The sequence below is a fragment of the Rhinopithecus roxellana genome, chromosome 16 (genome assembly GCF_007565055.1).
Source record: "Rhinopithecus roxellana isolate Shanxi Qingling chromosome 16, ASM756505v1, whole genome shotgun sequence".
NCBI lineage: Eukaryota > Metazoa > Chordata > Mammalia > Primates > Cercopithecidae > Rhinopithecus > Rhinopithecus roxellana.
This window is the reverse complement of record NC_044564.1, coordinates 56,437,651-56,455,683: the sequence shown is the minus strand read 5'-3', so window position 1 is coordinate 56,455,683 and position 18,033 is coordinate 56,437,651. Positions and strand designations below refer to the sequence as shown.

The 18,033-nt window shown below is 35.1% G+C and overlaps 1 protein-coding gene across 4 annotated transcripts in view; it reads right to left on the bottom strand.

The window, feature by feature from the left end:
- Positions 1-13,761: 13,761 nt before the first annotated feature.
- JAK2 (Janus kinase 2) overlaps positions 13,762-18,033 on the bottom strand; it is a 164,348-nt gene continuing 160,076 nt past the window's right edge. For all 4 annotated transcript variants that reach the window (XM_030919371.1, XM_030919374.1, XM_030919372.1 and 1 more), the window contains 2 exons: positions 14,830-14,943; positions 13,762-14,587 (listed from right to left, as the gene is read on the bottom strand). In XM_030919371.1, coding sequence (XP_030775231.1) covers positions 14,480-14,587; positions 14,830-14,943 — 222 coding nt within the window. In that variant the 3' untranslated portion in view covers positions 13,762-14,479. The remainder of the gene's footprint in view (positions 14,588-14,829; positions 14,944-18,033) is intronic.

Sequence of the window (18,033 nt, the reverse complement as noted above, 5' to 3'; positions counted from 1 at the left end):
ATTAGAGAAATGGAAATCATAACTACAATGACATACCATCTCATGCCAATAAGAGTGGCTATGATTAAAAAGTCAAAACACATGCTGGCGAGCTTGTGGAGAAAAAGAAACACTTTTACACTGTTGGTAGAAGTGTAAATTAGTTCAACCATTGTGGAAGTCAGGGTGGCTATTCCTCAAAGATGTAGAGGCGGAAATACCATTTGATCCAGCAATTCCATTACTGGGTATGTACACAAAGAAATGTAAATCATTCTATTATAAAGACACATGCATGCATATGTTCATTGCAACATATTCACAATAGCAAAGTCATGGAATCAACCTAAATGTCCATCAGTGATAGGCTGGATAAAAAATAACTGTGGTACATATACACCATGGAATACTATGAAGCATAAAAAGGAATGAGATCACGTCCTTTGTGGGGACATGGATGGAGCTGGAGGCCATTATTTTTAGCAAACTAATGTAGAAACAGGAAACCAAATACCTCATGTTCTCAGTTATAAGTGGGAGCTAAATGATGAGAATACATGGACACAAAGAGGGGAACAACACACACTGGGGCCTATTAGAGGGTGGAGGATGGGAGGAGGGAGAAGACCAGGAAAAATAACTAATGGGTACCAGGCTTACTACCTGGGTGACAAAATAATCTGTACAGCAGACCCCCATGGCACAAGTTTACCTGTGTAACAAACCTGCATACGTACCCTAAACTTAAAATTAAGGCAAAAAAAAAAAAAAAAAAAAAGTCAAGCCCTACCCCAGGTTTCCTTCCTATTGAAGTTAATATCTGGCCCTGCCACTGGTGACAGTCTGGGATGTTGGACTTTATCCTGTAGGAAATGGAGAATGTTGGAAAGCTTTTGAGCAAAAGAATGACATGGTTATAATAGTGCTATGGGAAGAATGACCTAACAGTGATGTGCAAGACTAATGAGAGAAGGTAGGAAGACTAATTAGAAGGTTATCATAATAATCACAACACAAAATTATGGGGGAGTATAAAAGCAGAGATGATAAAGCATTGAAAGAGAATGGAAAGAAGGTGCAAGTAATAAAAATGAGTCAAAAGTTCTTACTCAGGGTTTTGGAGCTCTGGTGACTAAGAGAAGTGTAGTGTCATTATTATGATTAGGTACATTAGGGATGGAGGCTGTTTTTTGGAGAAAATATGAGTTCTGCCTGAGAGTGCTGATCTGATAGCTGTGAATGTTAGTTCTTATATATGGCTTTAGTTGGTGTCATTCACTTTCATACAAAATGGTTTTGCAGTCTTGATTCTAGGTTAATATTTCCCAGGTTACTGATTTGACTTAAATATATTTGCTAAATGCATAACTGATGCTGCTTCAATTTTACCTGTCATTTTCTTCTGTAAATTCATCAGAAGAAACTTCTTTTTTGAAATGTACTATTTAATGTTCTGGGTTTTTTCCTAGTTATTTGCAAGTCACCTTTGTAATGCTTTCTAAAGATACATTTCAGTCTATTTTCAACTAAAAATCCCTTCAAAAGACATCTGAGCATCTTTGTTCACCAAAAGCATTTAGCAGTGCCATGTTCACTACAAGCTTTCAAAAAAGATTTGTTAAATGATTAAAGTTTGTGGTTTGTTTACAACCTAGGCTTATTTCTTTAAAATAAAATAATTTAGCATGCTGTTGTATAAAGAGCACTAATCAGAATCAGAAGAGCTGGGCTGTAGCCTGGCTGTGTTCCTGAGTAGATCAGTGATGTGAGCAAGTCAAGCTAACCTCTTTAGACCTAACTTCTTCAGCTAGCTCATAAATGGTTTCAACTAAATCTCTGATTCTCTTCTACCACTCCAGTAGCACTCTTCTAGTTATATTTCATGTAGCAGATATGATACCTTTTAGAAAACATGGTTCCTTTCCTCAAGGAACCAGGGATGTGTCTAGACTTGAGAGTATCTAATTTAAATAACACTTTTTTATTTTCACCTAATACTCTGAGGCAAAAGTCATCCAGTCCAAGCTTTTTAAAAATTCATTTACTTTCAACTTTCCTTGTCATCTAGCAAAAGGCAGTATTATCCCCTACATTACTCCTTCTACAAAGACTGTCAACATTTTATCAGATTGTTGTGCAATTAATGTGTTTGATGGATAGGATGTAGTAATCCAACTATGAACAAATGGCCAATAAACTGCACATGAAAAAATTGCTTATCATTAAAAAATATACTTCAAAACCACAATGTTACACTACTTCACACCCATTAGAATGCCTCCAATGTTTTTTAAAAGGTAGCATTTTTTAAGTCAAAGAAGAAGAGCACATTGTTTTCTGGGTAAATTTCATAGCAAAGATACGACCTTTATTTGGCATTGTTTGTTTCCTATTTCTCAAAAAAGTTGTTTGAGGAAATTTTATTTTTACTTTAATACACAGCAATATAACATATGGTTTTAATAGTGAAAAGTACTTTATTGTCTCCTTGAACAACCAAGAAATGTTTTTTGGCATGCTACATATTGTTAAAATCTGCTTTTTCAGAGATATATTTATTTTTTGTGACTATATAAAAACAAGCTGACAGAACAGTACTTGGGGATGTATTTCAATTGAAAAAAGAGCCACTTTTGCATCTAGGAAGGAAATCTTTACATTCTAGAGACTGAAATTAGGTAACTATTTTTTTTTTTAGATATAAAATCAGTGGGATTCAGTACTTTTATTTTTTATTATACTTTAAGTTCTGGGGTACATGTGCAGAACGTGCAAGTTTGTTAACATAGGTATATATGTGCCATGGTGGTTTGCTGCACCCATCAACCCGTCATCTACATTAGGTGTTTCTCCTAATGCAATAGCTCCCCTAGTCCCCCACCCCTGACAGGCTCCAGTGTGTCATGTTCCCCTCCCTGTGCCCATATGTTCTCATTGTTCACCTCCCACTTATGAGTGAGAACATGTGGTGTTTGGTATTCTTTTCTTGTGTTAATTTGCTGAGAATGATGGTTTCCAGCGTCATCCATGTCCCTACAAAGGACATGAACTCATCCTTTTTAATGGCTGTATAGTATTCCATGGTGTATATGTGCCACATTTTCTTAATCAAGTCTATCATTGATGGACATTTGGGTTGGTTCCAAGTCTTTGCTATTGTGAATAGTGCCACAGTAAACATATGTGTGCATGTGTCTTTATAGCAGCATGATTTATAATCCTTTGGGTATACGCCCAGTAAGGGGATGGCTGGGTCAAATGCTATTTCTAGTTCTACATCCTTGAGGAATCGCCACACTGTCTTCCACAATGGTTGAACTAGTTTACAGTCCCACCAACAGTGTAAAAGTGTTCCTATTTCTGCACATCCTCTCCAGCATCTGTTGTTTCCTGACTTTTTAATGATTGCCATTCTAACTGGTGTGAGATAGTATCTCATTGTGGTTTTTATTTGCATTTCTCTGATGGCCAGTCTGTGCCACATGTCTTTATCCAGTCTATCACTGATGGGCATTTGGGTTGGTTCCAAGTCTTTGCTATTGTGAATAGTGCCACAGTAAACATATATGTGCATGTATCTTTATAGTAGAATGATTTATAATCCTTTGGGTATATACCCAGTAATGGGATTGCTGGGTCAAATGGTATTTCTAACTCTACATCCTTGAGGAATCACCACACTACTTCCACAGCAGTCGAACTAATTTACACTCCCACCAACAGTGTAAAAGCATTCCTATTTCTCCAGATCCTCTCCAGCATCTGTTATTTCCTGACTTTTTTAATGATTGCCATTCTAACTGGCATGAGATGATATCTCATTGTGGTTTTGATTTGCATTTCTCTAATGACCAGTGATCATGAGCTTTTTTTCATATGTTTGTTGGCTGCATAAATGTCTTCTTTTGAGAAGTATCTATTCATATCCTTTACCTACTTTTTTGTGGGTTTTTTGTTTTGTTTTTTTCTTGTAAATTTGTTTAGGTTCTTTGTAGATATTAGCCCTCTGTCAGATGGGTAGATTGCAAAAAGTTTTTCCCATTATATAGGTAGCCTGTTCACTCTGATGATAGTTTCTTTTGCTGTGCAGAAGCTCTTAAATTTAATTAGATCCCATTTGTCTATTTTAGCTTTTGTTGCCATTGTTTTTGGTGTTTTAGTTGTGAATTCTTTGCCATGCCTATGTGCTGAATGGTATTGCCTAGGCTTTCTTCCAGGGTTTTTATTGATTTAGATCTTACATTTAAGTCTTTAATCCATCTTGAGTTAATTTTTGTATAAGGTGTAAGGAAGGAATCCAGTTTCAGCTTTCTGCATATGGCTAGCCAGTTTTCCCAACACCATATATTAAATATGGTTTGTCAAAGATCAGATGCTTGTAGATGTGTGGTGTTATTTCTGAGGCCTCTGTTCTGTTCCATTGGTCTATACATCTGTTTTGATACCAGTACCATGATGTTTTGTTGCTGTAGCCTTATAATGTAGTTTGAAGTCACATAGCGTGATGCCTCCAGGTTTGTTCTTTTTGCTTAGGATTGTCTTGGCTATGCAGGCTCTTTTTTTTTTTTTTGTTTTTTGGTTCCATATGAAATTTGAGCAGTGGTTTGTAGTTCCCCTTGAAGAGGTCCTTCGCATCCCTTGTAAGTTGGATTCCTGGGTAGTTTAGTCTCTTTGTAGCAATTGTGAATGGGAGTTTACTCATGATTTGGCTGTTTGTTATTGGTGTATAGGAATTCTTGTGATTTTTGCACATTGATTTTGTATCCTGAGACTTTGCTGAAGTTGCTTATCAGCTTAAGGAGATTTTGGGCTGAGATGATGGAGTTTTCTAAATATACAGTCATGTCATCTGCAAACCGAGAGAATTTGACTTCCTCTTTTCCTAATTGAATACCCTTTATTTCTTTCTCTTGCCTGATTGCCCTGGCCAAACTTCCAATTCTGTGTTGAATAGGACTGGTGAGAGAGGGCATCCTTGTCTTGTGCCAGTTTTCAAAGGGAATGCTTCCAGTTTTTGCCCATTCAGTATGATATTGGCTGTGAGTTTATCATAAATAGCTCTTATTATTTTGAGATATGTTCCATCAATATAAAGTTTATTGAGTTTTTAGCACGGAAGGGCTGTAGAATTTTGTCAAAAGCCTTTTGTGCATCTATTGAGATAATGTTTTTGTTATTGGTTCTGTTTATGTGATGGATTAAATTTATTGATTTGAATATGTGGAACTAGCCTTGCATCCGAGGGATGAAGCCTTCTTCATCATGGTGGATAAACTTTTTGATGTGCTCCTGGATTCAGTTTACCAGTATTTTATTGAGGATTTTCGCATCAGTGTTCATCAGGGATATTGGCTTAAAATTCTCTTTTTTTGTTGTGTCTCTGCCAGGTTTTGGTATCAGGATGATGCTGGCCTCATAAAATGAGTTAGGGAGGATTCCCTCTTTTTCTATTGTTTGGAATACTTTCAGAAGGAGTGGTACCAGCTCCTCTTTGTATCTCTGGTAGAATTTGGCTGTGAATCCGTCTGGTCCTGGACTTTTTTGGTTGGTAGGCTGTTAATTACTGCATCAATTTCAGAAGTTGTTACTGGTCTATTCAGGGATTTGACTTCTTCCTGGTTTAGTCTTGGGAGGGTGTATGTGTCCAGTAATTTATCCATTTCTTCTAGATTTTCTAGTTTATTTGCATAGAGGTGTTTATAGTATTCTCTGATAGTAGTTTGTATTTCTTTGGGGTCGGTGGTGATATCCCCTTTATCATTTTTTATTGAGTCTATTTGATTCTTCTCTCTTTTCTTGTTTATTAGTCTGGCTATCCGTGTATCTATTTTGTTGTTTTTTCAAAAAACCAGCTCCTGGATTCATTGATTCTTTTTTGAAGGGTTTTTTTGTGTCTCTGTCTCCTTCAGTTCTGCTCTGATCTTAGTTATTTCTCATCTTCTGCTAGCTTTTGAATTTGTTTGCTCTTGCTTCTCTAGTTCTTTTAATTGTGATGTTAGAGTGTCAATGTTAGCTCTTTCCTGCTTTCTCTTGTGGGCATTTAGTGCTATAAATTTCCCTCTATACACTGCTTTAAATGTGTTCCCGAGATTCTGGTACATTGTTTCTTTGTTCTCACTGGTTTCAAAGAACATCTTTATTTCTGCCTTCATTTTGTTTTGTACCCAGTAGTCATTCAGGAGCAGGTTCTTCAGTTTCCATGTAGTTGTGTGGTTTTGAGTGAGTTTCTTAATCCTGAGTTCTAATTTGATTGCACTCTGGTCTGAGAGACTGTTTTGATTTCTGTTTTTTTTGCATTTGCTGAGGAGTGTTTTACTTCCAATTATGTGGTGCAGAGCTCTGTAGATGTCTGTTAGGTCTGCTTGGTCCAGAGCTGAATTCAAGTCCTGGATATTAATTTTATGTCTCATTGATCTGTTTAATATTGACAGTGGGGTGTTAAAGTCTCCCACTGTTATGTGGGAATGTAAGTCTCTTTGTACATCTCTAAGAACTTGTTTTATGAATCTGGGTGCTCCTGTATTGGGTGCATATATATTTAGGATAGTTAGCTCTTCTTGTTGCATTGATTCCCTTTACCATTATATAGTGCCCTTGTTTGTCTCTTTTGATCTTTGTTGGTTTAAAGTCTGTTTTATCAGAGACTAGGATTGCAACCCCTGATTTTTCTTGCTTTCCCTTTGCTTGGTAAATATTCCTCCATTCCTTTATTTTGAGCCTATATGTATCTTTGCATGTGAGATGGGTCTCCTGAATACAGCACTGATGGTTCTTGACTTATCCAATTTGCCCGTGTGTGTCTTTTAATTGAGGCATTTAGCCCATTTACATTTAAAGTTAATATTGTTATGTGTGAATTTGATCCTGTCATGATGTTAGCTGATTATTTTGCCCATTAGTTGATGACTTGATGCAGTTTCTTCACAGTGTCGATGGTCTTTACAATTTGGTATGTTTTTGCAGTGGCTGGTACCCATTATTCTTTCCATGTTTAGTGCTTCCTTCACTAGCTCTTGTAAGGCAGTCATGATGGTGACAAAATCAACATTTACTTGTTTGTAAAGGATTTTATTTCTCCTTCACTTATGAAGCTTTGTTTGACTGGATATGAAATTCTGGGTTGAAAATTCTTTTAAGAATGTTGAATATCAGCCCCCACTCTCTTCTGGCTTGTAGGGTTTCTGCAGAGAGATCTGCTCTTAGTCTGATGGGCTTCCCTTTGTGGGTAACTCGACCTTTCTCTCTGGCTGCCCTTAACATTTTTTCCTTCATTTCAACGTTGGTGAATCTGACAATTATGTGTCTTGAGGTTGCTCTTCTCGAGGAGTATCTTTTGTGATGTTCTCTGTATTTCCTGAATTTGAATGTTGGCCTGTCTTACTAGGTGGGGAAGTTCTCCTGGATAATATCCTGAAGAGTGTTTTCCAACTTGGTTCCATTCTCCCTGTCAACTTTCAGGTACACCAAACATAGATTTGGTCTTTTCACATAGTCCCATATTTCTTGGTGGCTTTGTTCATTTCTTTTCACTCTTTTTTCTCTAATCTTGTCTTCTCACTTTATTTCGGTAAGGTGATCTGCAATCTCTGGTATCCTTTCTTCTGCCTGATTTGGCAGTGTATGCTTCACGAAGTTCTCATGCTGTTTTTTTCAGCTCCATTATGTCATTCATGTTCCTCTCTAAACTGGTTATTGTAGTTAGCAATTTGTCTAACCTTTTTTCAATGTTCTTAGCTTCCTTGCATTGGGTTAGAACATGCTCCTTTAGCTCGGAGCGGTTTGTTATTACCCACCTTCTGAAGCCTACTTCTGTCAATTCATCAACCTCATTCTCTGTCCAGTTTTGTTCCCTTGCCAGCGAGGAGTTTTGATCCTTTGGAGAAAAGAGGCATTCTGGCTTTTAGAATTTTCAGCCTTTTAGTGCTGGTTTCTCCCCATCTTTGTGGATTTATCAACCTTTGGTCTTTATGTTGGTGACCTTTGGGTGGGGTCTCTGAGTGGACATCCTTTTTGTTGATGTTGATACTGTTCCTTTCTGTTTGTTAGTATTCCTTCTAACAGTCAGGCCCCTGTGCTGCAGGTCTACTGGATTTTGCTGGAGGTCCACTCCAGTGCTGTTTGCCTGGGTATCACTAGCAGAGGCTGCAGAATGGCAAAGATTGCTGCCTGTTCCTTCCTCTAGAAGCTTCATCCCAGAGGGGCACACACTAGATGCCAGCCAGAGCTTTCCTGTATGAGTGAAATTAGGTAACTTTTTAAAAAGATTACATGTAAACTTTTTTTTTTTTTTTTTTTTTGGCTCAGTAACACTATTTTAAGTATTTATTTAAAGATCTAGTACTCTTAGCTTTTCTGACACTGTCACATCTGCCCTATCATATTGAGGTTATTTCTGAGGTAGTGCTAGTTTGACCTGTGTCCATATGAGCACACTCTAAAGTAGTGTTTCTCAACTTTTTTTTTGCATTAGCCTCCCCCAACTTCCCCACCAGGTACATTTTAGACATCTTTCCCTAATTTCCTCTACCATGACACTGTAATACCACTGCATATCTGTTTTTGTACTGTGTTTCTGTGCTTTATGTGATTTTTTCATCCTCCAACATCAATTTTCACACTCTTGGAGGTATAACACATCTGAAAAAATCATGCCTTACAGAGAATATATGAAATTCCAACTCTCACTACCCCAGATCCAAGATAACCTTTATCTGGGATGTTTATGGATGATGAGATTATTTGAGGCCACACCAAATTAGGCTCCCTGAAAACTATGATTAGGGCTTATATTCCCAGAGCTGCAGTAGAACTGAAAGTTGTAATCTTCTAATTTTGTCTGAATGTTTAACAGGGAATTCTAAATTGATACACCATCAGGATTCACCTCAAGTAAGATTATCCAGGATTCCTTTGCTACATCCATAATTAGTTTATCTACTCTTCTTTATTCTTAATATGTTGAACAAGACTTAGGACTTTATAAATATACTTAGGAGATCATAGTTTCACTACTATACCCATTAATATGAGTTATCTGATGCAACTTGAAGTTGTACATAGCTTGCACTGTCAGTATTGATGGGTGAATGCATATGTAGAAAAGTCTGAAGTGGTATGCAATATGGATAGTCTTTTTTTTAAGAAAGAGAAAAATGTTTTACTAAGAATCTGATTGTTAAACAGCTAAGTTGTTGGAGCAACTATGAGAGAATGGCCTAGGCAATTACTAGAACCAAGGTATTTTTGGCATTTGATTGTGTTGTCCATACTCTCACTTTCCACGTTTAGGACAGTAGTTTTAAAATAAGAGAAACTGAAGATGTTGGAAAAAAAATTCCCATTAAATGTGAATGATCTTAGATGATAGAAACTGAAATTGTTTTCCTAGCACGATGTTCATCATTCTTTAGATTTCAGATTTCCAAACTACGTTTCAGTAAAGGATTGTCCTGTACAGTAAAGTCTCAATTTTTAGAATTTTCTTCCTCTGAAATAATTTTTAAAATGAATGATACCTTCTTAAGGAATAATGGTATGCTCAGTGTTCTAGGATTCAACTTCAACATTTTTCTAAGTCCTTCTATAAGAAGGTAAAACTCAGTTTCAAGTTTGTCAACAACCTTTACTCCTATTGTCAAGAATTTCTATTCAACAAACTGCAAAGTACTGTTATAAAAGTAATAAAGGTAAAAAAGTGGTACCCATGAGATTCACACTGTCTTCAAAATTATTGATAGGAGTAAGGATTTATAACAGCTTTTAAAAAAACAATTCTGACAGAATTTATGGGAAATACTATTTTAATTTTTAAATCCCTCTTAACTGTAGTCAGTAAGTACTAACAATCAACACATCCAATTACTGTCATTTAGCTGTGGGCTCCCTACAGCCTGCACATGATGGCTTATATACCTTGGTTATGCAGATTAAAATTGTTAACTGGGCTGGGTGCAGTGGCTCACATCTGTAATCCCAGCACTTTGGGAGGTCGAGGCGGTTGGATCACCTGAGGCCAGGAGTTCAAGACCAGACTGACCAACATGGTGAAACCCCATCTCTACTAAAAATACAAAAAATTAGCCAGGCGTGGTGGTGGGCACCTGTAATCCCAGCTATTCAGGAGGCTGAGGCAGGAGAATTGCTTGAACCCAGGAGTCGGAGGTTGCAGTGAGCCAAGATCGCACCATTGCACTCCAGCTTGGACAACAAAAGTAAAACTCTGTCTCAAAAAAAAAAAAAAAATTTGTTAACTTGTGGTGTTAGAGAATTCAGTTATTTGTTCTTAAAAATCAAGATGAAGTCTTTGATTCTGTAAATAACTTTTTTTCTCTAATCAAAAATGAGGGGCCTTAAATGTTACTAAAGACATAAATAATAAATTTTGTTCTAATATACTTAAAATTTAGGATAGCCAATAAAAGCCCATTGTAATAACAACCTTCAACAAAATTATTAAGCAGAGGAAGAAAGTATGATATGTATATGTCAAGTAGTATTCCACTAAGTATTTTCATTATTGAGTGCCTTGTTAGGTTTATCTTTCCATTTGCTTTAGTATCTTTGATTTCTTTAACTTCATTGTTTTTCATTTCAGTAAAGAAATTCTAACTCACAATCTTATATTACATGCTCCTAGAAAATTCATACTCTGAGTTTCCATAATATATACCTCAAGTATTTGAAGGACCTTAAACTTTTTTATTATTAAATACCATATACTTAATTATCTGAGTATGAAAAGCACCTAAACATTTTCATCTATGTATACAGCTGTGCTTGAAAAGATAAATAACTGATCAACAGATTTTTCCATTTCACACTTTGTGTTTTTTAGTGTTTATTTTGACAAGGTCTTATCATCTGCAACGGATAATTTGCCTTCTTAGCTTCCTGTTGTCTCTATAATATGCCTGCTCTACCATTTTTCCATGCCAACTTGATCTATTTGTTGTTACTTACCAATCGTTCAGATCTAAAAGCTATCCTTCTGTCTGTTCACACTGCTCAAAGATGACTTTACCTCAATAAATAGCGTGTATGTGCGTGCTTCTACTGCCATATATCTTCCTACTACTGGTATTAAAATTAAAACATTCACAGAAGCTTATAATGCAAATAACTAGAACAGAGACTCTTAGAGCTCTTTTAAAGGTCTCATTTTAAAAATCTGTTACAGTTATATTCAAAATAAAATGTTAAGCAATTTGCTATGTAAATAAAGGCCTTATAATAGATAATGACCATTAACAACTTTTAAAACCATATTAGTAAGACCAGTGTTTCAGTTGGAGGTAAGGCTTTTCCTTAAAAATGTGAAAGACTATAAAAAAGAATGAAACGTATTGAGAGCCTGCACCAACTAAGCAATGCCATCTGGCATAAACACAATTGGAATTAATTTTTTAACCTAAGAAGAATTTTATTTATATTATAATAAAAGGTAAGGTTATAAAAGTAAATAAATATTTTAACATTTAGGCATACAATGTACATTTTACTAAGAATCTGATTAATGTAAAAAGTTAAAGGCTATATGACATACCTACATGAATTTGACAATGTAGTTTTTCCGTTCTCTTGGTGTCATTTTGAAATCTAATATCACTGTTAGAATTATGAAACATTTAGCAGCTAGTTATCTTGATATTAAATCCAACCAGCTAAAATCTGAGAGTAAACACACAGTATTTCTGCTATTCATAGTTTTTTTCTTAACTCAAGCTTATCTCATAAAACCTAGTCTTTTGTTTGGATAATCCTGCTGACTTACTGTTATTATTTATTCTAATATACAGCAAACTGATTCATAGTAAATTATTCCCCAAAATTAGAGAAACTTTCATTAGAAATATTGAGAAACTTTCATGAGAAATAATTTGAATACAAGAATTAGGGTGGGATACAATAATGTTCATTAAAGACAATACAGTGGTTGATAGCAGTTGTAGGAAGCATTTCTTAAAAACTGGAAGGTAAACTATCATAACATCCCTAAACCAATGTGTGTGGCCCATTTCCTTGATTAGGTAAAAATGCAAAAGAAAATCACTTCTGAATATTTACTACTTCTGAATATTACACTTCTGAAATATCACTATTTCAATTTAGGGGGAACATGCTAAAGAAATTAACATAGTCTCAATAAATTGAGCACATAATGCCACTCCCACCATAGAGACTGGCTCTACAGATATAGAACTGTAGGTATTTTCTAACTATTTTCTAGCTGTTTAAATAAAATTCAAATACTAGAAGTTATAGTTGTAATAAAAATTACACTTGACTGTAAAGTAGTAGTCTTAGGTTAAAAGAATGCTCTTCTGCAGCAAATTATAGTGTTACTGGCAGCATGTATAAATAGCATGAAAAAGTGACTATTTTCCAAGCAAGTACCCATAGAAAAAGAAAATCATTTATATGAAGATTGTATAACTTAATATACTGTAAAGTTACAGAATTACATAATTCTAAGAATACCTTTACCCTTGTTTCTGAAGAATATTAGTGTGAAAAAATATTTTGGCATTAACTGCTACGATAATTACTTACCTGTTTCTTGTACAAAACCAACTTAATAGCTACAGGGTTACCTTATTTTTATGTGTAGTCAGAATCAAAATGGAAAACTTTATGAAGCTTCAATGAAAAGTCTCTTGGAAACTTGGAATTTTATAATAAGGTAAAACAAGAATGTACATGTGGGATTCTTTATATAAACTAAAAGATGAAGCACTTTTAAAAAACTTTAAGAAAAGTTAGTTCACATCTTGTTTAAAAAAACAGAATATTAGAGACCCTTGAGAAGAACCTACTTTTAAGTATGTACTTAAGTTTTAGTATGAAAATCTGAAATCAAGCATATTGTATGATAGGCTATTTTTCACTTGAAAGGTAGTAAAATGGAAAATCTCTTAACTGTGTTGCATATACAAATCCTTCAGGAGTCTTTACAAATTAAATAAAAATTAAACTTTCAAAAAAATCTAAAATCTTTTTTAAAACCTAATTCACTGTCATTTTAGATTATTTCTGCATCCAGAACTACTAAAATGCTTTAAGTATAATGAATGTAAAAAACATTTCTTCCTTTTCCTTCCCTTCAACCCAAAATGAGAAGTCCTAAGTACAAGTTTTAAAAAAGTAGAACATACCACTAAAAATAAAGAAACTATTTTCTTTTTAATCGAAATAGCAAGTATTTTAAGTTTTGCATAAATAACCCACACACACACGAAAAACCCCACCATATTTTATTTTAGGTATGGTGTCTAAAGTGGAGTAGCAATATAACAAATGACAACAACGAACAACCCCGTATACTTAATTGGAAAGATGTATGCTCTCATTTTTCTTAAAGATACACATTATGAATTTTCTACTGGCATTCTTGAATAAAATTAACAAGCATACTTTTTCACTTACCTCATTTTCCCTCTAAAAAGGAAATAAATTTTTTCTATGACTGCAACGCAAAGTTCTGAAACCCCTGAAATATACAATCTTTAGGAAAAAAAAATTCTTAACCTGCTACACTTCTTAATGAGCTATCCATTTTACAAACAATCTATTTTATGGTTTATGCTTAAATTTAATTCATGAGCATAGATCCCAGAGATTGAAGAATCTTATTGGCAGTCAGCAGCTCAAAGGATGACAATGTTCCTCGCATTCTTAATCTCAACATTTTAAAAGAAAACTGTTCACAGTAGTCTTAGAAAAATTTGGAGATAGTTCCATTTAAAAAACACATTCACCACAAATAGATACAAGGGAAACCATAAGAAAATAGATTATATCTTTGTAAGCTTGTTTCATTTCAAAATGTATTCTTTAGGGTCAGGAAAATTTCCTATACAAATAAAACTAGACATTTGTTCCCTTTACTTGAAAAATATTTACAGTACACAAGCTAAAAGTATACACCTGCTTATAATGCTGGCCAGTGATATAAATGAACAAGGACACAAAGGTACTTATTCAATTATCTGAACATCTAATTTGTTTGTATAGTGAAGTAATTATAGATAAACTATGGAAAAATTAGAAAACAGTATTAATGAACACCAGCCCTCATGTGTGTAAAACATCACACAAGATGCCAAGGTATTATACATCCACTGTGGTAAAAACTATACATACATATTCCATGCATCTTTAACATCGCAAAATTTACATAATAATTTTTTCACGTCTCAAAAAGCTGAGTTGAAAAAGTCTTTTGTTTTTCTTTTGCCAGACATGAGTGATGTTAACTGACAATGTTTAAGAAACTTCTTACGAAACTCCTTGCTAAAGAATTCTCATTAATGTCTTTTACTGGTGACCTCATGAAGAAAAACTTACTAAACTTTGAAGGTTTTGAGCAGATATTTTCACATCTTTGCTGGCTAGCATCATGATTTATATAATAATGATATATGTAGTAATAGTCCACAGCAATATGAAACAGAAAACTTTGTTCTATAAATATACTTTGTTCTCAGAATGAAGATCATTTCTTTCATCCAGCCATGTTATCCCTTATTTGATCCACTCGAAGAGCTAAATCTCTAAAGGAGGGGCGCAGATTTACATTATTGTTCCAGCATTCTGTCATGATCATATAAATCTGTAAAGGAGAAAATAAACCAAAATTACAAGGAACACTAAGGACCATCTTTTAATTGGTGGAAGACATTAATTTTCAATATAGGGTACATGTCATAACTATGCCTTGTTCCATAGTCATCTGATTATGCTGTTTATCTGGAAGCTCCACAAATTAAATTTCAGAAAGTGAACTGAGGTCCTTGAGTAAAAAGTAAAATAAAATGAATGATTACCATGGATTTAAAAAAAAAAAAATGTTACCTCATCTGGGCATCCATCTGGTCTTGGTAATCTTCCATTATTCTTCAAAAGTTCTATCAAATGGAACACGATCATCTGTCCTTGTTTATCATTGCCAATCATACGCATAAATTCCTAAAACAAACCCATTTTCAATATTTTTTGTACAGTTGTAGCAAAATTCTTTCTCAATTTCCTCCAGTCAATGGGAAAAATTTAGTATATGTGTGCTTTTGTATGTTTTCAAACCTTTTCAAAAGAGGCTACTTTTAGGATCAAAAACATAAGGCTGTTAAATATGGAACTTCTATAATTTCCATTTCCATAGCTGTAATAACACAAATCCACTGAGAAGGGCTCAAAACACATGAACTAAAAACATATTTCCTTTGAGTTTTTTGTTATTAAACTCACATTTTTATATTACATTTCAATTGAAATAAAAAGTTGAATATAAAACAGAATATAAGAAAAAATGAATAAATAAGTATAAATGCAACAGAGAAAACTTTCATACGTCAAAGTTTATAAAATTAAAATCTGAATTATAAGCTAGGAAAGGCCGGGCACAGTGGCTCAAGCCTGTAATCCCAGCACTTTGGGAGGCCGAGACGGGTGGATCCGAGGTCAGGAGATCAAGACCATCCTGGCTAACACGGTGAAACCCCATCTCTACTAAAAAATACAAAAAACTAGCCGGGCGAGGTGGCAGGCGCCTGTAGTCCCAGCTACTTGGGAGGCTGAGGCAGGAGAATGGCGTAAACCTGGGAGGCGGAGCTTGCAGTGAGCCGAGATCTGGCCACTGCACTCCAGCCCGGGCGACAGAGCAAGACTTCGTCTCAAAAAAAAAAAAATACTTAAACATCATTTACTTATTTTCAATATAGAGAGCTCTTATAAATTGGTAAAAAAAAATATATATATATATAAAGATAGGCAAATCACAGAAGAGATAATTCACATATATACATACTCGCCTTAAACACCCAACAAATATTTAGTCAATCACATTAAGAAAAGAAATGCAATAGTCAATCACATTAATAAAAGAAATGGAAATTAAAATATATATAACTTCTCCCCTATCAACTTGGCAAAAGTACATAAAAATATAATGACCAATACTGGCAAATGATGAAATGTACATCCCTATGAATTGCTGCTGAGATATAATCTGGCACAGCTTTTCTAGAAAGCATTTTGGAATTAAAACCTTTAAAATAGTTCATAACTTTTACTTTTATTCTAAGATACTTATCAGAGATAAATATAAATATGCATGAGGATGTTCACTATGTTCACTAAAATGTTATTAAAAGACTGAAGAATGGAAAATGATTGTTCAGACATATATAGCCTTATGATGGAATGCTACTCAACAATTAGAAAACATATTTGCAGTATATTTTTCTAATATAGTAAATTACCCATGCTGTAATACTTCATGAAACAGCAGGAGAGCAAACTGCACAGTATGACCTTAATTTTATAAAATAATATATATTTATATATAAAAGTGAACTTTTATAAAAGTTATAAAAGTTTGATATACTTTTTTGTATATACTTTTATACACAAAATAAAAAGAAGCCTGAAAGATAACATACCACAATATTAAGGTGGTCTTCTCTGAGTAATTGCATTAGAGATGATTTTTATTTTTTCATACTTTTCCATATTAAAAAAATTCTACAATGACCAAGAGAAAAATTACTTTGGAAGGTTTATTTTAACTTAAGCAATAATTCCTACAATGAATGAGCTAACTGGATTTAATAAAAATAATATTAAGAGACTATACTAACGAGTTTCCCAATAACCCCTTTTTAAAAAATTCAAGCTACTTTATGAATAAGTTTGGGGTTATTTTGTTGGATATTGCCTTAAAAATAAGCAATAAGAGCTCTAAAATAAGTCCTAGGCTTACTATTCTTTGGATAAATCCTTTCTCATGTTAAAAAACTTCAATGTGGCTGTCTAGGAAACCGCAGTGTCGGTGGGCAGGGGCTGGCGGCCAGAGCTGGGCAGGGGGTGGAGGCGGGGGCTCGGCTGTCTCCAGGGCTGCCACGCAGAGCGTGGGCTTCGTGGCGTGGACAAAGCCATGTTTCTAATGTGTTTCTAATGTGAAACACTGTTTGTTTCTAATGTGGCTGTAGTTGGCATTCTATCCCATACCAAGATACCTTTTGAGATGAAGAAACAGAGGTACAGAGGGATTAAGTAGCCTGCTCAAGTTCACACAGCTAACTAAAAGTAAATCAGAAAAATAAAGAACGGGCATCAAATTTGAAGTGGCCACAAATTCTATTAAAGCAGAAGAAATAGTGTGAACCATAAAAGAGAACCAGTTTCCTCTCTACTCTGCAATTTAGAGGAAAAATTTTCATCCAAGGACAAATCAGAAGATGGCCGAATAGGAAGAGCTCCAGCCTCCAGCTGCCAGCATGAGCGACACAGAAGATGGGTGATTTCTGCATTTTCCACTGAGGTGCAGACCGACACCTCACACAGTGGGGTACACCCCTGAGATGAAGCTTCCAGAGCAAGAATCAGACAGCAGCACTCACTGTTCGGCAATATTCTATCTTCTCCAGCCTCCACTGCTGATACCCAGGCAAACAGGGTCTGGAGTGGACCTCAAGCAATCTCCAACAGACCTACGGCTGAGGGTCCTGACTGTTAGAAAGAAAACTAACAAACAGAAAGGACAGCCACACCAAAACCCCATCAGTACGTCACCAGCATCAAAGACCAAAGGCAGATAAAACCACAAAGATGGGGAAAAAGCAGTACAGAAAAGCTGGAAATTCAAAAAATCAGAGCGCATCTCCCCCTCCAAAGGAACGCAGCTCATCGCCGGCAATGGATCAAAGCTGGACGGAGAATGACTTCAACCAGTTGAGAGAAGGCTTCTGTGGATAAAATTTCACAGAGCTAAAGAAGGAACTACGTAACCAGTGCAAAGAAACTAAAAATCTTGAAAAAAGAATGGAAGAATGGATAACTAGAATAATCAATGCAGAGAAGGCCATAAACGAACTGACAGAGATAAAAACCATGACACGAGAAATACGTGACAAATGCACAAGCTTCAGTAACTGACTCGATCAACTGGAAGAAAGAGTATCAATGATTGAAGATCAAATGAATGAAATGAAGCGAGAAGAGAAGTCTAGAGAAAAAAAAGGAAAAAGAAATGAACAAAGCCTCCAAGAAGTATGGGAT